Genomic DNA, 25,689 nt, shown 5'->3' with positions numbered 1-25,689 from the left:
GATGATTGCTGTAGGTCCCTTCCAACTGAACTATTTTACTCTATTCTAACCCTTGTTTGTCTTGTCTTTGTGTCAAATAGAAATGACTACTCTAGGAGCTTTTCTTGCTTCACTTAGAAAGGAAGTTATTGTGATTTGAGATATTTATCTAGTGTCAAACTAGCGTGATTCATGCTACTCGTTCCAAAACTCTGCACTTCCCACCAGTAAGCAATGTACCAAAGAGTCTGGTGTGTAAGTGGTTAGGATTCTTTAACTACATGCTTTCCATCTTTCTAGTTCAAGCTATTTACTTTTTTCTCTTTTTTTGTCTGGGAAAAACTTTCAAATATGTGTGTATATATATGTAAGTGTGTATGTGTCTGTGTGTTTATATATATTTTTAATTGTGCTGTAAACTACTGAGTTAAATTTCATAACAAGTTTTGTAAGCAGTAGCTTGCTTGCTTTGGATCTCATTGTAATTGTCAAGCCCAGGGGCTTCAGCCTTTCAACTTTTTTGTACTTTTATGGCAGAATGATTTTTTGGAAGAGATGAAAATGGAGATCACAATCTGGTTTTGCACACTAGGAAATGTAATTGTGCCCCTTCAAGTGCTACTCGTGGAATCAACGTTTTATATCCTGGGTATACGCCTTGTCAGCATCCCAGAGCACAGGCAGCAGTGCAAGGGAACTGCAGCGCACTAGGGCAGGTTTTGGTACTCATTACTTGAGCAGAGCTGGGGGCTGGGACACAGGAAGTGAAGACAGCTGAAGTTAAAACAGGAACTCGGAGCACACAGCGGTCCAAAAGCTGACACTAGCAACAGGTGCCTGAACAAAAAGCAGCAAGTTTTCCAGCAGGATCTGGTGAGCCTTTTAAGGTAAGTAAGCTGAGCAGGTTTTGACAGCAGAAAGTGAGAAACAACAACCAAAAAAATGTAGGGCTTTGGTGGGCAAAGAGAACTCCTTGACCATGCATGCATGAGTTGATAGTGCTTGGCATTTGCTTCTTAGTCGTCTTTGGTCATCGTTGCTCTTGTGTTTGAGGCTCTGAAGAACCACGTTTCCAAATCAACCAGGGCAACTGTGCTAAGTGTGGTAGCCCCATACTTGTGCTGTAGTGGATGCTTTCAAGGGGAAAAATGAGACAAACTAAATGGTTGAGATGCTACTCTGGCTGATATTCCTCATTATAGAGGACGTCTGGAGCCTTGTGGTTTGTCTGGTCTGTGGTTTGTCACAGTTCCAAAGATGCATGGTGCGTAGCTTTGGAGAGTAGGTGGTCAAGGACCATTTACAGCAGGATTTGAAACCGTCAGCCACCTGCATTTGAGCTAGCTGCTCAAATCAGTTGCCTCGTTGAACAACCCTGTGCTAGCTGGTTATTGCTGCTGTTTTATCATTAAAAAAAGTGAGCCACAAACTTTAAAATTAATCTTTGGAGTGAGAGATGCTCATAAATTAGGGAGGGGAAAAGGAGATTAAAGGTATTGTTAGTTTGTGCTATGTTGTCCAGGTGAGCCTTCCTGCTTCTCCTGCTTCTCCTGCTTCTGTTTGCAATTAGCTATATTCAGTTTGTCATGACATTACTGTCAGTCCATACCAGCACAGCAGAGTATGTCACAGCCTGAGGAAGGCCTAAAGCCAGATCTTCACAGTAAATCTGCCTTGGTCCTACATTCTCTTCCTTAGCTAATTATCTGGCTGTTGTTTAACAAAAGACAGACTCATCCCTGCTGTAGTCTTTTCGTTTCTGTTGTCTTTGCTTCCTGTTCTTAACAATGCTGATTCTCTAGACAATTCGTAAGGGCAGCTTGAAACTGAACTGAACAGTGCACTGTCCTGAATTGGAAGGTTATTTACTTAACAGCTTTTTGTGTTGTACAGTTAATTTCTTGTTCACATAAACATTTTGCTTGCACAGAAAACAACTGTCTTGAGCACTTGGGGCCAGTTTGTAGGCTACTGTATGGTTCTGGGATTGAGGGGTTAGTGCTGTTGAGAATCACATAATAAAAGCGTGTTGTTAAATAAGGATCCATCACAAAGGAGTCCTCTTCCATCCTGTTGGTTTGTTCATAGATTTATGTTTATAGTCATGTGAAACAGGGCTTGGCAGCCCAGTCTTTGCTGCACATTCTGTTTAGTCTGTCTTTCTGCCCCAGTGAAAAGCTGCTTTGGGTGATAGTAAGAACAATTAGGGACTTCTCAACACCACAGACAGTAATAGGTGGTGGGACGTCAGAGCTCTGCTGAGAATGACTGCTCTGTCATGTAGGGACAGGCAAGCCATGTAATTTTTCTTGTCTCCCATTCTGTAGAAACTGTGCTGTTTGGGAGGGGCTTTTTCATCATCATCTCTTTTGACAGTCATCTTGAAAATGAAATGCAGGAGTTTTAGATTTCATATTACTTCTGTTTAACTTCCTCTTCCTGGGCCTATCACTTCCTCCAGGCCTCATTGGACAGCCTGCAAGCCATACCACCACAGCTTCAGCCTTTTCGGCCCTGCACACTTAATGACTTTAGCCCCAGTTCCTGTTTTTACCATATGACAGACATAAACACCACACAGCATACTGTACCAGCACTGTCAGACCAGCATACAGCTTTTCTCTGAACCTTCTCTAGCACACTAGGCAGTTACTAAAAGGTTGGAAGACAGACTAGAGACTTCAGGATTCCAACCTCAGGTAAATAAGCATTGTATCATGGTGGCAGAGCAAGCCATGGCCTCAGGTGGTGTGCTGTAACTGTGCTTAACAGAAGCAAGGTTAAAGCAGGGAATTTTCTGTGCTGAGACTGTTAGTATATGTTTGAGAAGCAGAATCTGATCGTTGGATGCTAGCACTAATTTACATTAAAATAAGGTGTGCATTTTAACTGTGGAGTCAGTGTGCATGGAGACTGTGGTTTGCACTTAGAATCCCTGTGTGTTTTGCTGAAAGAGGTGCTGGTGCTCAAGAGTAGCTATTTTGGGGTGCCCTGTGCTGTAGGAGGGACAGAGAGATCAGCAGGACAGGTAGCCTGTAAGGGTCCCTTCCAGCCTGAGTTATACCATGACTGCTTGGTCTGACATGCCTATGGCCGTGAGCCAGCAGTGCCCACATGCTGGGCTCCGGGTGATACTGTCCCCTCCCTGTGCAGATGTGGAAAGCAGCCGTGGGACACGACGTGTCAGTGAAGGTTGAGGCTCAGGGAGATGACTGGGACACTGACCCTGATTTCGTGGTGAGTATCTGGTGTGGTAATCTATAATACTGGTGGTGATGGTGTGTGAAGGGTTCACTAGCCCTAGGCATATGCTGGTCACCTGGGGTGAGGCATGGCATGCAGCAGTGCTGGCTGTGCAGGATCAGCCAAGTTCCACCAACCCCTCACAGGTACTGTCAGGTCATCTGTCTAAGCCATTTCTGACCCATAGCTATGTTTAGTCTCCAGAACTTCCTACATCAGTGTACACTACTGACTACAGTATCACTTAAGGAGTACAGAATATTTAGTTTCTTTTAAACCTGCTCCTTGGTAACATAGAATCATAGAATGTCCTGAGTTGGAAGGGACCCGCAAGGATCATCGAGTCTAACTCCTGTCCCTGCACAGGACAATCCCAAAATCCACACCATGTGTCTGAGGGCATTGTCCAAGTGCTTCTTGAATATCACCAGGCTTGGTGTCGTGATGCCTCCCTGGGGAGCCTCTTCCAGGGCTCCACCACCCTCTGGGGGAAGAACCTTTTCCTAATGTCCAACCTAACCCTCCACTGGCACATCTTCCTGCCGTTCCCTCGGGTCCTGCCGTTGGTCACCAGAGAGCAGAGACCAGCCCTGCCCCTCCTCCTCCCCTTGGGAGGGAGCTGCAGAGCGCCATGAGGGCTGCCCTCAGCCTCCTCTGCTCCAGGCTGAACAAACCAAGGGACTTCAGCCGCTCCTCGTACGGTTTCCCCTCTAAAGCCTTCACCAACTCCATGGTCCTTCTCTGGACACTCTCCAGCAGCTTTATTATCCTTAATGTCCTGTGGTGCCCAACACTGCCCACAGCACTCAAAGTGAGGCTGCCCCAGCACGGAGCAGAGTGGGACAATCCCCTCCCTCGCCTGGCTGCGATGCAGGGCTTGATGCAGGGCACGGTTGGCCCTCTGGGCTGCCAGGGCACACTTGGCTCATGTTCAACTTGCCATCGACCAGAACCCCCAGGTCCCTCTCTGCAGAGCTGCTCTCCAGCCACTCGTTCCCTGGTCTGTATCTATGTCCAGAGTTGCCATGCCCCAGGTGCAAAATCCAGCACTTGCCCTTGATAAACTTCATATGGTTGGTAACTTCACTAAGTCCTCCCCACAATTTATGTTACAAAATATAGCAAAGATGACATTTTTTCTTTCCCACACCATTTGTAATTGTACAGGATTCCAGCATTGCCCTCTTTGTCTTTTTTTCCAGATGGAATAATCCTACTCTGTTTTCAGTCACCTCATGCAGATGCAGCTCCATGCCTCTAAATAGCCTTCTTTTCGATCTAGTCCAATTCTCTAGATGAGATGGTGAGAGAATAGAAGGGCTTAGCCTGGGGGAACCCCTTGCATTCATACAGCGTCATGATTTTCATTTTCTATTTGAGTTGCTATTCCTTTCCTAATGTCACTCACCCTTTGGCCAATTCTGTATTTGCTGCTTTTCTACATAACTGCACATAATTCCGTATTTTGTACTCCTTCCTGAATGGTAAATATTTTGGAACAGTTGATGTGCAGATATAATTAGGATTTTTTTTCCATATGCTTTACTTTTATACTTATTAACACTAACCTTAATTTACAATTTTATCACCCACTGATGTGGCATCACAAGACTTTTCTGCACCGCTTTGTCTCCTGTATTTTGTTACCCTGAACAGCCCCTTTACTATCGCAAGACATATTGACAGCCCAGTCTTCATACCCTTTTTCTAAATGTCTTAGGAGCACATAGCACAGCGAAAGTCCTGCTCCTCCTGGTGCCAAGGAGCGCCAGCCATGCTTTACAGCCACAGGCCTCTCTGAGCTCTGCTGAGATTTTGGGTTGCTTTCTGAGATAGTTTGTTGATGAACAGCCTCTTCCGTTAGGCAAGAGTCCTATGTTTTCAAGGTTCAGTCTTGTCTAGTATTTTCCAGTAAGAAATTCTAGTTTGGAACAGAAAAGCAAGTCCCCCTCCTCAAAGTTCCAAGTTATTAATGTTTAAAAAAATTCTATGCTGTCAATTTTTTTTTTTACTTCATATCTTCTATTTGTGGCGGCATTTAAAATAAGCCTAAAAAACCACTTTTTATTAATATTTTATTCTATTTCGTATAGACATATTTTTAGCTTTACCTTATATTAGGAAAGAGCTTATTGATCAAACATGTGTTCAGACCTTCCAAAAAGAAGACAAAACAAGTGCTGTTATAACCCAGCCGAGGCAGACCAGCAGACCTTGAGTGAAACGTTTACCTCAGTGTCCTTCCAATATTTTCCTAAACAATTAATTCCCGCAGCATTTTTGTTCGCTAGCTATCCCCTGAGGAAGAGGGCCGGAGCTTCCCGCAGCCCCGCGCCCTGTCCCCGCCGCCGCCGCGGGCCGCGGATCCGCCGTCCCCGGGCGCCCGGCCCTGCAGGGCGCCAGTCGCCGGCGGGGATGGGGCGCCCGGGGCTCACGGCCATCCCCCCCGTGCCTTGCCCGCCGCCCCCTTCCCGTCGGGCCGGAGCCCCGTTTCTCCGGGGCGGGCGGGCCCTGCCCCGCTGACGCCTGCGGTGTCCTCTGCAGAACGACATCTCCGAGAAGGAGCAGCGCTGGGGAGCCAAAACAATCGAGGGCTCCGGACGCGCCGAGCACATCGAGTGAGTGCGGCCCGGCGGGGCGCGGGGGGCAGCGGGCGGGGCCCAGCTCCCGGCCGCTGCGGCTCCGCGGGCGTCTGGGGACCGGGACGCGCGGGCGGGCCGTTACCGCGGCGACGTCCGGGGAGGGGAGACGGCAGCGCCGGCCGAAACCAGCCAAATAAGGGCCTGTGCGGAGCGGGGCCGCGGCAGGGGCGGAGCGGCCCGGGGGGGGGCCTGGTCCGCCGCCCCGCACCCGCCCGCTGCCCGCCGTGGCCCTGTGGGGCGGGAGCACCGAGAGAGCTTTCCCGGCGGTGCGGGCTGCCTGGCGACTCCACCCGGGGCTTCTCTTCTGGGGCCCCTCTTTTGGGGCTCCTCGCTTGGGGTACACCCCCGGCCCCAGAAAGCAACGGGGTGGCAGGGGAGTGGAGACCTCACCCCGGGCGAGGCATCTCCTGGGCTCTGCCGGCTGCATCCAGGCTCTTGGTTTGAGGTGCTAGTGTTGCACCAGAGGCAAAATTCATGGGCTGCCTGTGATGCCGTGAGGGGTTAACTTCCAAGTACCTCCAGACAGTGGCTGTCCCTGTGGCAAAGACATGCTGCTACTTCCCCGTCCAAAGCTGACCCTATCCAGAAGCTCCCTTGGGACATCCCAGTACTGCTCTGCACAGAGTGGCTAGTGCAGCACACAGGAAAAGGAAAGCATGGGCTCCCGTTGAAAACACGGTGTAGCCTGGACTGTGGGCTGCAGAGTAGAAGCTGAATGCACCCTCTGAGCTTACCGCTCTGGGTCCTTCGCCAGCACCCGGGGTGGCACTGTCTCTTGCCGCAGTGCAGTGGCTGTATGTGTGTGGCTACCACACAGTGGGGCCTAGTGTGGGCACACAGTTGCAGCTGGCAGTGGGTTTATGTCTTGCTCTGGACTGGGCTCTGGCTGGTACAGTGACACAGGGATACTCCAGCTGGCTGCGTGGGTCTGCACAATCCCACAGTGGCTTGCCCTGACTCTCTCTGTCTCACCAGCATCCATCAGCTGAGGAACAAGGTGTCAGAGGAACATGAGGTCATCAAGAAGAAGGAGCTGGAGACTGGCCCCAAGGCCTCCTATGGCTATGGGGGCAAATTTGGAACAGAGCGGGACCGAATGGATAAGGTAACAGTTGTAAAGGGCTTCCTTGGGCCCCAGTGGAAAAGTCTTTTTCTCATACAGGAGAGAGCATCCCTGTTTTCTGGCCTGACCTTGAAGGGGGAGAGTGGAGAGCAAGCATAGCTAGTGCATAATCTGTCTCCAGGATCTGTTTGAACCGATTTGTATAATTTGTCTCTACAACTTCCTTGCAATGTTCCCCTGATCTGTGAAGAAGGACTTTCTGTGGCTTGTTTCAAACCTGCTGCGTAAAATTCAAATTAGATGCTTCCCTACTTTTGCTTGGAGAAGTAATGAATAATAATTCCCTCCTCTCATTCTCCATTACAGACCTCTGACATATCTTCCCAGGATGAAGCCCTAGTTCATATTTTCTGTTGTCACATCAAATCTGTTTTATGTTTTCTGGTAATCATCACCACACTGCTTTCTGTACCTTTCAGCATTTAATACTTTTTTTTTTTTCAGAAGTGAGATGATAAGGTTGCAGTAGTAGTCATTATATGGGGTCACTGTGGGTGGGCATGATACCAGGATGGCAGGATGAGAAACAGACATTTTCAGGAGGCCAACATGGCAGCCATGCTCAGACCCTTCTGCTGGAGCACAGTGAGGATGTTTTGGTTGAGGAGCTCCTTGGCCTTCATCCAGTCTTACCAGAATGTTGCCAGCATTCAGCCTCTGGCCCTTCTCCTGAGGAGTGTGTGCAATTCCTGGGCACACCACCTCCTGCAGGGAGCAGTCAGGCCCTGGCCTGGCCTGTGGTAAATGTAAAGGGTGATCCTAGCCAGGTCTGCTGACCCTCACTCTCAGACACAGACAATAAGGAGCAGGTGCCAGACCTGCTGCCTGTGGGTTTTCAATTGTGCGTGCCTATCTGCACTTTTCTCCTCAGTTTCCCCATGTGATTATCCACCACGCCACTGGCATTTGGGAGCAGCCAGTATTCAGCATCCTATGGTTTTGATGAGCTGGCAGTGGAGCCAGTTGAGTGGCATGGCTGCACTTGAAGCAGCATCACAGATCTCAGAGCAGAGCTGGTACTGGCAAAGGCTGTGCGGAAGGCATCACCACCACCAGCACAGTCAGTTTGGACCTGTCACCTCATGGCTGCAATCATGTCGGCAGTGGGTCAGAGCAACTGTGTGATGCTTATGTTTCTGTCCACCTTGCCAGTCTGACCATGGGTGCTCATGTCATGCTGTCTCTCTTCTCAGTGTGCAGTGGGCCACGAGTACATTGCTGATGTTGGGAAGCACTCCTCGCAGACAGATGCAGCCCAGGGCTTTGGGGGGAAGTTTGGAGTCCAGCGGGACCGAGCTGACAAGGTGTGTTGGACAGGGCATCTGAGATACATACTTGCAACCTGTGCACAGTGCTCCCCCTAAAACACTATGCTACGTTTAGGATTGTGACTGCAGTTTTCAAAGTGCTGGTGGTTGCAGGTCTAGGTATGCCATGCACTGTGGTCTCCAGTGAAGCACACAGCCTGTGTGCAGGACAATGACTGATGACAAATTGCAGGGCACATGTGAAGATTAACTCTGGTGTGCATTAATGTGCTTGCACTGTCCTATCTGGGCAGCGCTGTGTTTGTCTTGGGGGCTGTGGTGTTTGGCATCTCCAGACGCCAGGGTGTGCTACACACAGTGACTGCCCATGGCAGGACTGGATGGGGATAGCAGGATGCCATCCTTCCCATGCACATCCTGTGTCACATGCTGCCCAGCCGCCTTGCCTGCTGACAGGGTGCAGGGGTCAGGATTGTGGCCTGAAGTGCAGCGGCTCTTGCAAGGGTCCATTACCAGGCATGCTGCCACATGGACAGCAGGGGAGGTGTGAAAGGTTGAGGAGGCCTGTACCAGCCAAGGATTGGCCAGGCACCTGCGTGTTGCAGCACAAGGCTTGGAGCAGGGTCCCAGCCTGGCCCCTGGAGGAGTGTGGGTCCCAGCCTGGCCCCTCAGGATGACTGACATTCCTCCCCTTCTTGTTGCAGTCAGCACTGGGCTTTGAATATAAGGGTGAGGTGGAGAAACACTCATCCCAGAAAGGCAAGTCCATGGACATGTGTGGCCCCTTTTGACACTTTGCTCAGCTTCTCGTCTGCTCCTAATATTCTGTGCCATCTGCTGTGGCACAGTCTCCCTTGTTGTCTCCCTGCTGTCACTTGCTTCAGATTCCTGTACCCTGTCAGTCACCCTTCTGGCCCCATTCCCTGCTGTCCTGTCACCACCCTTCTATTGTACATTCTGCTTGTCGCTGCGTTTTGCTTTGACGGAAACCACATCACAGCTGAGCAGAGAAGACACGCCCCCTGCCCCCCACATGCACCCTCGATGGATGACTGATGCTCCCTTTCCTCTAAAAGTCATTCTGAGCAAACTGCTCCAGAGAGAACCCAAGCATTGTAGGATGTGAGACACGATTTCTGAAAAAGCAGTATATAAGAAAAGGGGCAACAATGGATATAGAAACAAAAGCCTATATAGCACCCAAATTTCTGCAGAACTGTGGAGATGATTCAGCCAAAGTTTGACGTGTACATACAAGCAGCTATATTCATTAAGAACTTTGCAAGAACTGAAATTAAAGATATTTTAAACATTCTGCAACTAAGAGAAGATGAGAGGCAAGGTCTGTACTGTTTCAGATAATTACTACATTACCAAGGAAAGAAGACCTGAATCATGTTTGTTTCAGGGGAAGCTATAAAAGGAAGGTGTCTTGAGGAATTCTCGGTTGATCTTAAATTAATGACTCACATGCAGTTGTGCTACATTAACATATTCCTGTATGAGAGATTGTATACAAGATTGTAAACATAGAAATTCATCAGGCTGTGTAAAACCACAGAAATCGCTTAGGATGAAATGAAACTGTTAGAAATAGGGTATGGTGTTTCGATTGTTTTTCATAAAAATGTGTCCATACTGGAAACTCCAGCATCAAGGTAATGGTCATAAAATCTATATTTGCTGAAAACAGCATCCTAAAAGGTTCATTCCATAATGGATGAATGGCTAAGTAATAGTTGAATTAAGATATGTTTAAGAATTTTCTAGGATTTATTCATCCTTAAGTGACTGAGCTTCTATGAAACAGAGAGCCATTCTTGAATACCAAGTATTTTCATGCATATTTCTCTAGATCACAGTCTTCATGAACTGATAAGGCTGAATTTGCTGGAGAAGCCCTAACTCATTCCTGTGAAATGAGTGACCTGTAAGAATAGGGTTAGGGAACAAAGAGAGGTAACTGTGATTTACTCCTCCTGAAGGGTAGGATTTGAAAACAGAGCTGGAAGACCAGGTCTCTGAAAGGGAAGTGTATCTATACAGCCAGTAGCTAGGATAGAGGCTGAAATTTCTTAGGACATCAGCCAATAATAACAAGGTAGTCCTTAGAAGATAGCTGAACACAGTTGAAGTAGTTAATACATTACTAGTTTAGAAGATGGAAAAAGGGGAGGCATAAGGAAGACGTGCTGTGCCTCTATCTCATAATGGTTGAGCGTGCCAGAAGCAGTCTGGGGAAGAGCTGCAGCATGCCTCCAGAAATTTGGGTTTCAGCCTTTGCTGCAGCATCCAGGGTCAGTGGTTTCCTTGTAGAAGCTGAAATTCCACTATAGCAAATGTAAGCCCTACAACCAAAGTTTGCCATTTCTTCTGTACTTTCAATATACTTATTCACAGACCAGCAGACCACAGGTCTTGCTCTGGAGATGCATGAGTGGGCGGATGCCTAGGCTATCAGTGCCCAAGTCTCACCTTGGCTTTGCATCCTTGGGTGGCTGAGCTCCCACTGCCTCCCCAGCTGCCCTTGGCATGTCACTTTTCTTCCTTGCCCTCTTGGCCTGCTGTGTCGCCTGCTGCCCATGGCCCTCGGGCTCTCTTGCTGCCATGGCCCACGCTTGCCCTGTGCACCTATTCCCATGGGCCCTCATCCTCAATGGCCCCCACAGTGCTCCCTGCCATCCACTCTATCCCCTCCAAACTCCTAGGTTTTTCTAGTGGTTTCCATCATCCTTGCCACTCTTCTTCCTTCCTGGTGCTCCTCCCTAGTGGTGCTCCCCATCTTTACCCCCTCCCCTCACCAGCCCCATTCTTGGGGCAGCATGTCACTCCATGTACCACCTCAGATTACTCCAAGGGCTTTGGTGGCCGCTATGGTGTGGAGAGGGACAAGGTGGACAAAGCAGCAGTGGGATTCGACTACAAGAGCCAGGCAGAGAAGCATGATTCTCAGAAAGGTGAGCTTGGGGAGCTCAATGCAGCAGGCAGTGTCAGGACTGGAGCTTGGGACTATGCCCACTGGGACTGTGGGGCACTGTGCTTGGTTTCTGCAATCTGCTGCGTGAGTGGTGGAAAAGCTACGGGGAGCTGTCAGGTGCCCACTGCTTGCAGCAAGGGAATGGGGCAGGTGAGGAAAGCCATTGCCCAGTGCATGACTGCTGGAAAAAGTTCAAGCTAAATGAAGAGGAGCAGCAGATTTCTACGGGCAAAAGGATCTCCTTGGCAGTATGTCACCAAAGAAAGAGTGGAGGAGAAGCCCAGGTAGGTGCTAATAGCCGGTGACATGTCCCAGGGCAGAGGGCGGTCCATTGCTGCAGCCACCAGTGGGGAAATCTGGCTTTGCTCCATGTCTTTGTCTAAGTCCCGGGCACGGAAAATTATTACCCCTGTGAAGACAGCCTGAGCTCACAGTGCTTCCACTTTTTCCCTCCCTTGTCTGTTCTCTTCCATACCATGATCTGGATCCCTGTGGTTGAAGACTATTCTGTGGGATTTGGTGGGAAGTTCGGGGTCCAGAGGGATCGTCAGGACAAGAGTGCCCTTGGCTGGGACCATCAGGAGGAAGTGCAACCCCATGCATCCCAAACAGGTAGGGCAGTGCTGCCAGAGGTGGCAGCACGATTTCCTTGGAACATACACAGAACTAAAGCTAGTGGTTCGTAGAGATCCAGCTGCTGAAAACTGAATGTGTACAGCATGTTGTGGAGCAGCTGGGCCATTGTGAAACCCCAAAGCACAAGGGTAAACTCTGCCAGAGTAGGTGCATGTTTGGATCCATGGGGCACATTGAATGCAAGTTCCTGAATCAGGCTTCTCAGACTATACTGTGCTTTCTCTGTGAGGTATGTTCCTGATCATAAATTCATTCAACAGATAAGCACATGGGAATGAGGCAAAGCAGGATCCAGGAATGGCTTGACTACTGTACATTTAACTTCAGGGAACAAGGCCACACTGCTCTCAAATGGCATGCCTGGCTTCTCACCCCAGTGCCTTGGAAGCAGGTTTACCAGCATACAGCACTGAACACCTGTGCACTTTGCTGAAAGGAATGAAGATTAGTCTTAAAGCGACTGTCCAGAGCATTTTTCATGTGTTATCTCTATTTAGTTCTATGTGTGATAAGACGCAGAGAAAGCTAATTCATTTCACTGGTCACAGCATACTGAAGTTGGAGAGGCATACAAGAATATAAACTCTTATAAAATAGTCTCATTTTTTTCCATACAGATTATGCCAAGGGGTTTGGAGGCCGTTATGGGGTCCAGAATGACAGAGTAGATAAGGTGAGACTGCATGCTGCATCCTGCAATTGCTTGCTGCTAATCACTGCTCTTTGCACTGCTGCAAGAGAAGCGACTTCCCAGATGGAGATGAGGTCTCACTGCCCAGTGCACAGCTATTGCAAGGGTGAAGGAACTGGCACAGTGTAAATACTAGAGGGTGCAGGGGAATGCAGCCTGGGGAGACCATAATGCAAGGAAGAAAAAGGATTTTCCATTCTCAGCTGCTTTTGAGTCATTCCACTCTCAGACTGAACAGTCATACACCTGCTTTCTCTTGGGGCAGGATTTAATAGCAGAGCCAGTGAAGAGCTTTCTCGGGGTATTGGACTATGGTCTTCTTGATATATAGTACCATCTGAGATACTGGGAGTGTTCTGTCTGGGTGCTTGCCATCACTCCTACAGGTCCTGTGTGTACCAATACAGTCAGGAAGAGTAGTGATAGCTCCTTGGGGAATAAATTTTGTGAGAGTGGAGCCTTGTGAGAAGTCTGAGAGACCACAGGCTATTGCACCGTGCAGGAACTGTCTCTTACACAGGAGAGGTGCTGGATCAGACTGAAGGCCCATCTGGTGTAATGTCCCCTGCACTGACTGGTAGGTGATCATGCAGAGGGCAGTATGCATACAGAGTGGTTCTTGCCTGGACTACCTCCAGCGAGAAGGTGGTTTCGCTGTGGCTGCCATTCCTCTAGCTGTTCTGACTCAGGGTATAGGGTTTGTTAGCAGCTGTCACACTCACACATAAACAAGGCTTCCCAGAAGCTGGCTTGAATCTTTGGTCCCTCTAGTAGCCAACTTGCAGACCTCCCTGGTCTCGCCAGTATCTGACAAAGATCTATGGCCTCTCTGGTATCTGGCTCCTTAGCCTCTTATACTACTCACCAGCTGGTATGGCTTTGTGTATGAGTGACTGGCCACATAACACTGCCCCTTGACTACTGGTGAAATCTGGCCATTCCTTATGGTGCTGTCTGTAACTCATCAGCTTCTCTGTTATTTTTTGCCTTCTGTAGGTTTTTCTGTCCCGTCCGGAAGTTTCTTATGGTCTGTTCAGTTAGCTAAATCTCAGGCCAGGACCTAGTCATCTGCCTGCAAACCTTAACAAAACCCAGCGGGATCAACCTTGCATGAAAATAGGTCACCCAGTTTGCCAGCTGAAATTTTCAATCTGGGCTGAAACCAGGCTAAGGCTCATCCACGGTCAAAATGCAGACTGTCTCAGGCACTTGAATTAGCATTATGCTTTGGCAGGCTACCCTGCAGACTTGTTCAGGGAAGGGGGTCTTGCCAGTGGATGATGATCTTGCCTGGATGGGGATGATCTAAAAGATGAGAATCCTGGAAGGTGGTGGAGCTTTGGGGCATTTGGAGGAAGAAGCTAGGGTACCTTCCCTGAAACATACTTTTTCTCTTGTTGGTCACAGTACTAGTGGCACAGTATTGTGCCTGGTACAGTACCAACATCGCCATACTCGGGAGCTGGAGGAAGCAGATGAAGACTTTTCTGCAGGGTCTGGAGCCAAGGAAGGACATAAACATGTACCTGTAACAGCTGAACATGTTCCTTTCCATGCTGCATGTGTAGGCTGGGCCAGTAGCAGAGTGGGAATGGCATCCTGCCCATGGAATAGCTTAGCATGGTCTATGCATTTAACAACAGCAAATGGAGGTGCATTGTCAAAAGGCAAAGCGTTATGTATGTGGCAGAAAAAAGCATGCAAAAATCAGGGCTGTGGATCATTTGAGGAGCAGGATGCAGAGAGAGGATAAGCAGTTCTTGATCAGTTCAAAGTGGAACATGAATTTGTGTATTTTGAGAATACTGAATCATAATCGAAGATGGTAAAAATAAGGATATTTGGGCAAGCACCTAAGTTCTTGATTGCCTGGTTTTCGGGCACTGGAATAGCGCTGAGTTCTTTGCTCCAGAGTAGAGCATAATATACTACCAGGCAATCTTAACTCCCCTTTGACAGTTTTGAACACCAAGTGTAGGATTCAGCTCTCGCACTAAGACTCCTAAATTTAAATGTTGTCATATAAACAACATGTCCAAGTCTCTGCTGTGGTCTGTGTAGACCTGGTTCTGAGCCTGCAGTGCTGCTTGCCTTCTCAGGTGTGTTTTATTTAAGGAGAGCAGCGCTTAAGAAGTGCTCTCTGGGCTCCATTGACTGTAGTAGGATCTCAGCCACCCAGCCCATTGGTGACACCTGCAGGTAGAACCCTGTATGTAGCTGTATTAGTCTTAAAGCTGAGTCCTACCTACAGTTTCCTTTTTGTATTAAATAGTTTTCTCATTAAAGTAGGTAAACCCCCTCTATGTCACTTTCTTTTTGCTGCAAACACCCCATCGATGCTATTACAGTTTATCCATGTCTTCACCCATCATAAAGACAACAACATCTCAGATGTTCACACACGTTTTCACTTTGATGTTTTCCAGCCTAGGCTACTGTATTATACATACTGCAGGCAACAACCTGCTGAAGGGGCACACGTTTTTCATGGTTAGGCAACTGCAGCTGTGCATCCAGTAGGGAAGTGCTTCCATGCCTCATACCCCCGCTCAGTGCAGGGGACAGATGCATTGGGCCCCTGGCCCTCAGGAAGTGGTAGACTGCCAGGCATCCACTCAGCTCTTTGTTGTGCTACTAGTGAGTGCTTCTGCCATGAATGTCCAGCCTTGCTGTTCCATGCAGCAGTCATCTCTCCACTGTGCAACCTCTTCCACTTGGCTCCATGTAACCTTTTCAGCCCTCGGAGTGCCACCCCTCTAGCAGGAACAGCCCTTGCCTTTGGCTGCAGGGCAGCAGGCACTCCCACAGTGCAGGGAGGAATCAGGAGAGCAGGGCTGCAGCAAGCAGCCTCCACAGAGTTGTGGCAGTTGTACAGATAAGGTCAGACACAGCTGGGAACAAAGCTTGCAGTCACCAGTAGCCAAACCCAGCAGGGGATCTAAGCACTGTCCTGGCCTAACAAGGTCAACACTTCATTCACTTCCTCTTCCAGAGTGCTGCTGGCTTTAACGAGATGGCAGCTCCCACCTCCTCGTATGAGAAAACAAGACCATTGGAGGCAGGTGAGATAACTGAGTACCAACCCTGGGCTGGTGGGAAGCTGTGGGCCTCATGGTCCCTCTATGACAGCACACTGGCAGGCATGTGCTGTGGTGGCATGTGGATTGAACCTGTGTTGAGGGGCAGGAGAATGTGGCTGAACTGTGAGTTTCTCTGGGAGAGGCAGAGGTCTGGGTTTCTCCTGGATGTCTGGGGTGGTGGAAGGGAGCCATTGGGCAGGCTTGATTTGCTGTCTTCTCCACAGGAGCATCCAGTGGCACCAGCAGCCTGCGGTCACAATTTGAAAACATGGCTAAGTCAGCAGAGGAGGAGAGCAGAAGGCAAGCAGAGGAGAACCGGATGAGGCGGCAGGCTCGGGAGTGCCAGGCAGCTCGGCGGAAGGTGAGCCGTGGCCATCTTGCCATGTCCTCCAAGGCTTGCGAAGCAAACTTTTCCTCAGGACCACGCAGCTCCATATCGTTCTGCATGATCTCATTACAGCAACCTCTTGCCTAAACTGCTTCCCTGCAACTGCCAGGGACTGCCATTGTTCTTCACAGCTGTCACTGGATTTTCCCTTTTGGCACACAGATCAGGACGGGCCTGCACTGAGCCATGACCCACTGTGCTTTGGCCTAAGCTCCTTCTTGCCTCTAGTGCCTGGCAAACACAGTGCAATCACACATCCCCAGTATTGCCATCCCAGCAGTCTGCATTCAGAGGTTTCCAAACTGGAGCTCGCACACAAACATGTTTACAAGACCTCCTCTACATTGTGCTCTTTCTGCATTCAATGTGCAGATACGGTTTCACCAAAAAAGCACTCCATGATACATTCCCTCCTTGAGACTACTTTCTGCAGACCCCATAGTCACTACAGGCCTGCTAGTGTCCAGTCCCTAGGGCAGGTTTATGGGAGCTGGAAGAGATTTCAGCTAAAGGAAAATTTTCTGAGTTGCTTTGTTGGAAATGGGAACAGACATTGCTCTGGACCTCATTCAAAGACACTGAGGGGAACTGATGACTTTTCTCCAGCAGGAAATCCCACAGAGAGAGAAGGACCACACAGAGGCAGCCCCTGCCACTGTGCCAGCAAGGGTACCCAGGAGTGCTGACCAAGACAAGCCTGTGGTGTCACAAGGAGAACAGGTGACAAGGCGGGCTGGAGAGAGCCAGGAAGGGGAGCAGGCAGAGGGGATTGCACATGAAAGGTGGCTGTGCTTTATGGGCAGCCCTGCAGGAAGAAGTGGGGTGCAGTCACAGCATGAGAGAGTTTTGAAAGGAGTGGGGGGTAAAACGTTGGGATGGTGATGGGACATAGATGCACAGCGCCTTACACCATGACACAGGCTTTTGGAGAGGGTCAGTGCAGTGGCAGTACAGTGAGCTGTAGCTAAGTATGTGAGAGAGGTTCAAATACATGAGCCATGAGTGTCTTCACAGTAATCCCAGGTGCCAGTTCAGCACAGACCTAATGGCTGAGCTGTTTCCCTGTTGTGCGGAGGATGATGCTCCATTTGTGTCATGGTAGCACTAAAGGCACCTGCAGTAGAGCAGACTCCCTTGTGTTGAGTGCTATGCAGTCATGGGAGAGCTGTCTGCGCTGGATGCTTTGCAGGTGACTTTCCTGTAACTTTCATGCTTCACTGCAGGAGGCAAAAAAGGAGGTTGAGGAAACACCACCCAGTTTGCCACCAAGGCCAGCGGATCTGGGTAAAGAGCTGTGCGTGATCCCCAGTCAGGATCAGCCCATCTACAGTGAAAGTTTGGATGTCGGTGGAGACTATGAGGAGCTGCCAGAGCCCTCTGACTACTGTGACAGTACCAATGGAGGTGCTGACTATGAGGAGCTGCCAGCACCCTTGGAAAAGCTGGATGCCATCTATGACGATGGAGGAGATGGAGGTGAGGACTATGAGGAGATCCTTCCTGAGGAGCCCAGCCAGAGCCAGCACCACCTGGGTGAGTACTGATGGAAGAGCCCATGTCTTGGGGAGCTTGCATCTGTCTGGCCACCCTACTGGATATATGGGACAGACTCCAGAGGGAATTTGTGTTCTGAAGTCTACTGTGGTCCAGGTGGCAGCCCATGATGATGGAGGCTTCGTTGTCTTCCCCCTCCCTTGCCCAGCTCCAAGGTGCGAGATCAGATGCATGGGATTCTGGGCCAGGCAGCAAGTATGTCTGCTGGAGCAGGGCTCAGGCAGGAGGACCAGAGGGCTGCCATGGGCTCCAAAGAAGCTGGACCAGGACTGATGCTCTTGGTGCACTGTTTCCTGGCAAGCAACTGCCAGTGCTGCAGTGAGGTCTGGGGGTGCCCTCTTAATTCAGCCTAACACTTAAACCGCTGGTGCTCATGAGACCTGATCTGGTGGTGTCTCCTGGGTGTGAGGCGTGCAGAGTAGTCTTCTTCCAAACAGATAAGCAAACTGCATGGTCTCCTGTTCATGTTTCTGTTGCAGCTTTGCTGTTACAGGAGATGGTAAGTGGAGAGGCTGGAGTCCAGCCTTTTTCTTGGGAGAGGAACATAAAGCATCAGGACCCTGCCTCACTCCTTGCAGAAGAGGAGGGAAGTCATACCTTGCTTTGAGCCATGGTACTTCTCTCCTTGTTGATAGGGTTTGGATGTGGTTCACCCCAAGGCTGACAGCTGGGTGGAGGGTAGCACTGATCAGATCTATACGGCTGCTTTCAGCCTCTTTCTCATCTTCCCGTCCTGTCTTCTGCAGGGGAAACAGACAATGTTTGTGATGTGGCGAGCCCTGGGACCTGTGCAGTGGCTCTCTATGATTACCAAGGAGGTGGGTCTGCTATCCGGGCTGTGGGGTGAGGCACTGGGAGCTGGCCAGGGCAGTGCAACAGGGAGATGGTGGCTTACACCATCAGCAGTGGTGAAAAGATTTAGACTTGGTGGTTTAAAATTTTTCCTCCTGGAAAGCAGAATGAGACCTGACTTGGGAACACAGAAGCTTCATCTTTCATTTGTGAAGCCTTGCTCCTTTGCTTGATCTGTGCTGTTTGATGGAGGTTGGATGAGGTGAAACCTGAGGGTTCTCAGAATGCTTGTTCTGTATGCTCCCGTGGGGGTGGGAGGGGGGATGTAAAACCAACTCTCTGGGGTTATCTTTGCATTGTGACTATCTTTTCTGAACAACTTTTGCAGATGGAGATGATGAGATTTCTTTTGATCCTGATGACACAATTACACACATCGAGATGGTAGATGAAGGCTGGTGGCGGGGGCAGTGCCGGGGCAAAGTAGGCCTCTTTCCAGCAAATTATGTGCAGCTTCTGCAGTGAAACCAGCATTGTTCAAGCTGCTTCCTTCCAAACTTTTGGCTCTCTCTGCTTCATCCTTTTATGTGTTATTAGCTTAATTTGGCTTGTCCTGGCATGTCTATGTGCAAGAAATACCAAGGACCAAACTGGCAGTGTCTGAGGGAAACTTTTGGCCTGTGCCCAAGAGGACTTTGGTTCCCATCCACTTCCAGGTGGGAAAGGTGGGATAGTTTAAGAGCACATGAGTGAGATGGAAGAGATATTTTCTACCTAGGCTGCCCCACATGTCAACCAGCAAGCTTGCAGGAGAAGTGTGTCCATTCCTGTTCCCAACAGGGCAACTAACGGAAAAGAAACACCAACTCTAATCCAGTCAAGGCAGAAGGGACATGAGCTATGGGACCTTTTTAAGTTGCTGTGGCCCTGGATCTCATCCTACCCAGGGGTAGCACTGAGAGCACTGAGAAGGCCAAACTTGCCTTTTTTTCCCAAGAAGGGTTTCCACTTGCAGGATGAACTGTGTTTGCACCAATGGGTAGAGAAACAGGATTCTGGTCTAGCTGGGCAGATTTCAGGGCCAGGGCTTGGGAACTTTTGACCATCACAGTGAACATTGCTGACTTTTCCAGCACACAGACACAAGCTTGGCTGTAGTGAGCTGTTCCATTAAACAAGAGAAGTGTGTGCTGGCTCAGTGAAAATGTAGGATGATCTTGCTAAGGTGGGAGATTACTCACTTGGTTTTTCTCTGTGTGCCAACAACGCTGTTGGGAGATATGTCATTTCTGGGGTAAACCTTGAAAAAGCAAGTGTAAAAAGTAGATTATTTTCTGGGAAAAATTATTCTGCAAAATCTGTCTTGGAGCAAGAAAAAAATACTAAAAGGCTTTACTTAACAAAGAGTATGTTAATAACTGCCTTGGTCCTCATCCAGGCATCCCATCAGGGGAATGTTCTGCTAGGGAAATCCTTTCAGTCTAGTGAATGAATCAGAATAAGTGCTGCTTGATACAGGCAGTAGAATATTTTTAAGAGAGCCTCATTTTGCCTGCTAACTGCTCTGACAGTATAAATAAGAGTACACGTGCAGGTGGGGTGGGAAAAGCAGTCCCACACCTTGTCTGTAGCCTAAGTGTGCTTTGCAGTCAGTGCTAAAGGTGAGTTCCCCCATCCAGTATTTGGCTCAGCCTGTTGTCTCTGCTGTTGGGTGATTTGAAACCCTGTGCTGGTCAGGCGTCCCGAATGTGGCAGTAAAATAGTTAACACCTCATAGGCCTTTGCAGAACTCACTAGTTGGGAAATATTTGCACCTACTGTTCTCACACCAAAGGAGGCTGGAGCCTCCTTATCTGAAGAATGCTATTGTTATTTACCATATCCTGCTTATCTGACACAGTTTGGTGAAGAATGACTTGCATAACCTAAAGGTATATAAACTCTGTAACTGCCCCATTTGGGCAGAGTTAATATCAGCAGTTTCTGTCACTCTGCTGTGCTGTGCTCTCCCTTATAGATGTAGTAATAAACTGCTTCTGTTCTGGCCTGACTAAAATTGCATCCTGGTTATTCTGTGACAACACATGTGCCCTGTCTCTATTGTAGGCTCGATTCCTTGCACAATGAAAAGGGCCCCTGATTCTAACCCTCCTTCATCACAGATGTGGGGAAAAGGCTGAGGAGGTGGGAAGCATGACAAGAGGAAATTTTTTATTTTTCAAGTTCAAAGCAGTTTTCAGTAATAATCCAATGCAAACTGAAGCCCTCCCTTGAACTGGTATATTCCAGGCTAGATGCTCAACATGCCACTGTAGAGGTTGGTTGTTTTTCCTTTGTGGGATGCAAGTACCATCACAATAGGAATAAATCGGGGACACACTGAGTAGCACAGGATGTGAGAAGCTGCAGGAGCACACCCCAGTGCAGTGCCGCTGCCACAGCAGGAGCACAGAGTCCCAATGTGACACCTTTATGAGTTCAGTACGGTTCACAAGTTGGTTCTGGACCATCCTGCACTTGCACAAGACTGTACTACCTGGAAGGTAGTACAGCATCCCTGCTCGGTGTTTGATACTGCGAAAAATCACAGTCTGTGTCTGTCAATCATAGGAAAGACGCATTGTGATTTAGGTTAGAAATTGTCAATTTTAATGTAAATTTTCTGGAGTTGTTTGGTTTGGGTTTTTGGTGTGTTGGTTCGTTTTTAGGGGTTTTTTTGGTTGGTTGGTTGGCTGTTTTTTCCTCTGAAATAGCTTTCCCAATATTTTTTCCTCATGCAGCTCACCCTTTATTTCCTGAATGTTTCTTTCCAGGGGGCTCCCCACAATGGGCCTCATTGTGGCAGACTCTCTTACGTGTCCTAGTGAGACTCTGAACTAGGAGTGTTTCAATAACTTTTTACAATCAAGAAGGATATATAGCAAGTAGAGGTGGCTGAGAGGCTTGCAACCTGCTTGGGTAGGAGCAACGGGCCATCCCAACACATGGGTTACAGAAACATTATTTTTCCCTGAAGAATAAAATCAGTGTATGATGTGCACTAAGAACTGGCAAACTGCTCCCAACAAGCTGTAGTCCTCATAGGCCCTCTCCAGTAGGTTTCTTTGGGAACAGACTGGATTTTGCTGGGTACCTCTTGCTAACTGAACTATGGGTGAGCATGTTTTGGCCCCTTCCAGCCAACGTGCCCCTCTATGGCACAGCTGCAGAAATGCTGCTGTGGCTGCAGGCATGCACCTGCATGTGCATCCTGTGCCAGCTTCCCTCCCCACACAGACCCTTGCACTGGTGGCTGGCTGCTTCTGGCTTCTGCCATGGCATTGGACACTGCTGGCTCTCATGTACGCACCTGCAGATTTGGCCAGCGGTGGGATTGCCCCAGCACCCACACAATCATTTGAGTCTGGACCCAGTTGCAGAGCCCCTGCAGGAAGAGGTTAAACTGAAGCAGTGGCAGCAGGGCAAAGCTGGCTGCACCACATCATCAGCCAGCCCTCAGCCGCTGTCATCCACAGCCACACCACTCTCAACAACTGCATTTTGATAATTTTTTTTTTTATGGCTATAAAGCAAAGCAAGCATTTCTGGTGAGGATTTAAGCAATGCCAGCTCACAGCTCAGTGCTGATAACTTGATGTTTGACCAAAGCACTGAGAAGAATGGGTGGCCTTTTTTAACTTGCTGGCTGCTATGCTAAAGTACAAAATGCTACAGAGCTTTCATGGCAGCCTGGAGAAACCCAGCAGACATCAGAGTCAGTGCCAAAGCATGTGTGGAAGGAGGATAGCTGACAGCCCCTTTGAGGATGCCAGTTTTTGCAATGCAAGACCCTGCCCCTTGTCCTCTGCAGGGCCTGGCTCAGCACCTTGGGCAGCCCTGAGGCAGAGCTCACCGTCTTGCTTAGGGCCAGCATGTGTCTGGTACCATATGAAACTGCCTTTTACAGAATTCTCTGGTAGCAGCGTAGCTGCAGCAGGTACTGTGCTGAGCTCAGCACGTGACACTTGCAAAATAAAGATATAATCCTGGAACTGTAGCCTTGTCCCCAACTTCATTTTGCCATTCTGAATTCAGTGATGTGCTGAGGGTCAGACAAGTGATGGCAGTGTGCCACAAGCAGCCATTACTTGGGCAGGGAGCCCTGAGCCCACTGCTGCCATCAAAGATTTCCCACAGATGGGTGATGCTGCACTGCACCACACCAGCACTCTGTTGCAGCCATGGTATTACTCATGCATTGCTGCCTGGGGAGTCCAGCTTGCCCCGTCCCCACACAGCCTTCCGCAGAGCCTCCCGCATCTCCTGGTTGCGGAGGCTGTAGATGAGGGGGTTCAGCATGGGGGTGACGATGCAGTACAGTGTGGAGACCAGTGTGTCAGCTGCTGGGGAGTAGCCAGAGCTGGGCCGGTTGTAGTTCAAGTTGGCCGCCACAAAGTATAGGGTCACCACAAGCAAGTGAGCAGAGCACGTGGAGAAGGCCTTGCGCCAGCCAGTGGCCATGGGCATCCTGAGGACAGTGGCCAGGATGCAGAGGTAGGAGATGATGACAAGCAGGAAGGGGATGAGGCCCACAAAGACACTGGCAGTGTGGAGTGCCACTTCACTGGGGCGGGTGTTGCTGCAAGCAGCCCTCAGCAGTGGGGGGACATCACAGAAGATGTGCCGGAGCTGGACAGCACTGCAGAAGGAGAGCTTGGAAGCCAGGAGGGTGTGCACGGCTGAGTCCAGCATCCCCCAGAGCCAGCAGCTGGCAGCTGCCACCACACAGACACCCCGGCTCATGGCATGGGTGTAGCGCAGGGGCTGGCATATGGCTGCATAGCGATCGTAGGCCATGACAGCCAGGAGTGCGCACTCAGCCCCTGCACACACCATCAAGAAGAACATCTGTGCCAGGCACCCACGGTAGGAGATGGTCGCCTGTGGGCGCAGGGCATTTGCCAGGATCTTTGGCACCGTCACTGATGAGTAGCAAATGTCCAAGCAGGACAGGTGACTGAGGAAGAAGTACATGGGGCTGTGGAGACGGGGATCCAGGGACACGAGGGCAAGTATTGCAGAGTTCCCCAGCAGCGTGGCCAGGTAAATGGCCAGGAAGAGAACAAAGAGGAAGGGCTGGCTGTGGGAAAAGCCCAGGAGCATGAGCTCCATCACATGAGTCTGATTCTCACCTGCCATGGGGCCAGCTGGGTTGGTCTGTGGGCAGAAAAGTGCAGTGTGAAGAGGAGGTGGTGGCTGTGAGCCAGAGGACTGGAGCACAACCCCCCATGAGGCAAAGGTTTCATTGGTAGTATGGCTTTGGTCCTAGCTTCATAGTGGTTGAAGTCTTCCCGTGTTGGGATGTCACAGACACTAGGATTTTAGCATCCAGAGAGCTGCCATTCAATGTTGGGTACCTGACTGCAAGAAAATCACACTGAAGAAACCAAAAATGGTGTGCATCTAGACTAACCCGCACAGCCTGGGTTCTCCTGCCAGCCTGGATTCTCCTGCCAACCCACCCCCCTGTCTTGATGAGTATACCAAGCATGTCTCTCTTTTCCTCCTGGTTGCACTTATGGAGGCTAAGTGCTTCCCTACCCCCAGACATGGTCACCTCATTCCTTAGATGCCACAGCCACTAAGCTTCCTCTTCCCCAGTCACTGGGTTGGGGATGTGGCATCACCCTGCACCAGTTAAAAAATTTTGTTTTCTTTATCCTGTCTTCTGCTCTGTCATTTTTGGGGGGCTTTTCTCTGTGATAATCAGCACTTTAAAAAGCACGGGTTCCAACTGAGGGTGACTCACCACACTGTTTGTCAGGCCACAAGCTAATTTAAGCCATCAGGGATCTCCACTGGCCTGGTCCTCCTGACCTTCCTTCCATCATCCTATTTCAATTTTCACCCCAACACAAGGGTTTTGCCAACTGGCATGTGAAACTATGATGACCATGTCCGCATGATGGACAAGGCATGGGGAAGCAGTTTTTGCTCATAAACCTCAGCCAAGGCCTGTTGAAGGTGGTGCTTGCTGGGTGCTCGTGGCCAAAGCTGGTGCTGCCCACCATGCCAGTACTACAAATCCCAGCAGACGTAGGCCAGGTGCTTTGGTGCAAAAATATTGCCTGGTGCAACAGCCTCTGCGAGGCTGCTGAAGAAATGGGCTGAGAGAAAGGTTAAAAACCACCTGCAATCACCCTGTCTTGGGGTGCAGATCTGTCCCAGCCAGCACTCAACACAGGCACTGCACTCAGCCAGTCTGAAACGAAAGGCTGCTCCCAGCTGGGTGAGGAAAAGGATCCAGAGAGGGTTAAGATCACAAATATGATGATAAGGGGGCAAACAGGGCTGGAAAGGACTAGGGCAGACTGTGGCTGCATGACAATACAGGGCACCTCAGGGAACCATGGGTGATCTTAGGGCCGTGTGTAATAAAATCCTGTTCTCCCTATGCAGCTTTCTCTTTGGCTCCATTTGATTGCCTCGGTAGATGTTAACACTCTAAACTATTCCTGAATCAGAGAATAAGGTAACTGGACAGTGTACTGGCCATCGGTGAGCAAGTGTTTGCCAGGAGCTGTGGCGGGACCAGTGCTGGCTTCTCTCACTGACAGCACTGGGATATGGCTGAGGGACGATGGAGGATTGCACATCACTGAACTCAAGGACCGAGTTCTTGACAAACAAAGCCTGCCTGCCTCAGTACTGGGCAGTTGTGAGCAGCTTTTCCTTACAGGTAACTCAAACAAACCTCCTGTGGTCAGGATTCGACAGCGTTCCCAGACAAGCTATCAATTCATGTCACTCTCCAGTTACTAAACATCAAAGATGTCACCTGATGGCTATGGAGGGTCTCATTGCCATTATGTAAGACCAAAGTGAATATGACACCTCCCCCAAAAAAAACAGAACAAAACAGAACAGAACAAAACATTGGTACCCTTGCTTTATACCCATTAATCTGTTTTTAATTTCTCTGTCCAAAGCATGTATCTACATTTCACTCATGATTTTAAAATGTTGAGCAATGGAGAATTCACGGCTTCTGTTGGAAGTTTTTCTCATAGCTACTTACTGCAAGAAACTGTCAAAGTGCTATTAAAAATTGTGTAGGTTTTTTTTCTGTTGGAATTGCTCAAGTGTCAGCTCTGTCTTATTCATAATTCTCAGATCTTTCTCTTCCAGGTAAAGGACCCTTTATTCTAATAGTATTTTCTCTTTGCTTCTGCTTATGCACTGTGATCAGTATCGGTGTTTGCTAAATAGAAGAGCTAAGTTCTGATTCATTTCTTTTTTACTTTCCACTTTTAAAGTTTTTTTTTATTTTAATATTG

The 25,689-nt window shown here is 49.3% G+C and overlaps 2 protein-coding genes across 3 annotated transcripts; one reads left to right on the top strand and one right to left on the bottom strand.

Moving 5' to 3' along the window:
• Nucleotides 1–730: 730 nt before the first annotated feature.
• On the top strand, nucleotides 731–20,429 carry LOC142051987 (hematopoietic lineage cell-specific protein-like). Of its 2 annotated transcripts, none has more exons than XM_075081848.1 (15): nucleotides 731–866; nucleotides 3,133–3,216; nucleotides 5,767–5,840; nucleotides 6,840–6,969; nucleotides 8,181–8,291; nucleotides 8,960–9,014; nucleotides 11,102–11,212; nucleotides 11,734–11,844; nucleotides 12,486–12,541; nucleotides 15,552–15,621; nucleotides 15,864–16,000; nucleotides 16,637–16,747; nucleotides 17,251–17,560; nucleotides 18,328–18,399; nucleotides 18,762–20,429. In XM_075081848.1, the coding sequence occupies exons 2-15, from the start codon at nucleotides 3,133–3,135 to the stop codon at nucleotides 18,896–18,898; spliced, it is 1,569 nt and encodes a 522-aa protein (XP_074937949.1). In that variant the 5' UTR covers nucleotides 731–866; the 3' UTR covers nucleotides 18,899–20,429. The 2 variants fall into 2 exon arrangements, with proteins under 2 accessions (XP_074937949.1, XP_074937948.1); XM_075081847.1 differs by having other exon boundaries at nucleotides 16,634–16,747.
• A 2,174-nt stretch (nucleotides 20,430–22,603) lies between these two features.
• LOC142051988 (olfactory receptor 5V1-like) lies at nucleotides 22,604–23,551 on the bottom strand. The gene has a single exon (XM_075081849.1). The coding sequence runs from the start codon at nucleotides 23,549–23,551 to the stop codon at nucleotides 22,604–22,606; it is 948 nt and encodes a 315-aa protein (XP_074937950.1).
• Between the last annotated feature and the right edge of the window lie 2,138 nt (nucleotides 23,552–25,689).

Source organism: Phalacrocorax aristotelis, chromosome 1 (genome assembly GCF_949628215.1).
Source record: "Phalacrocorax aristotelis chromosome 1, bGulAri2.1, whole genome shotgun sequence".
NCBI classification, from domain to species: domain Eukaryota; kingdom Metazoa; phylum Chordata; class Aves; order Suliformes; family Phalacrocoracidae; genus Phalacrocorax; species Phalacrocorax aristotelis.
Note: the sequence above shows the minus strand (reverse complement) of the source record. Positions and strands in the feature narration are given on the sequence as shown.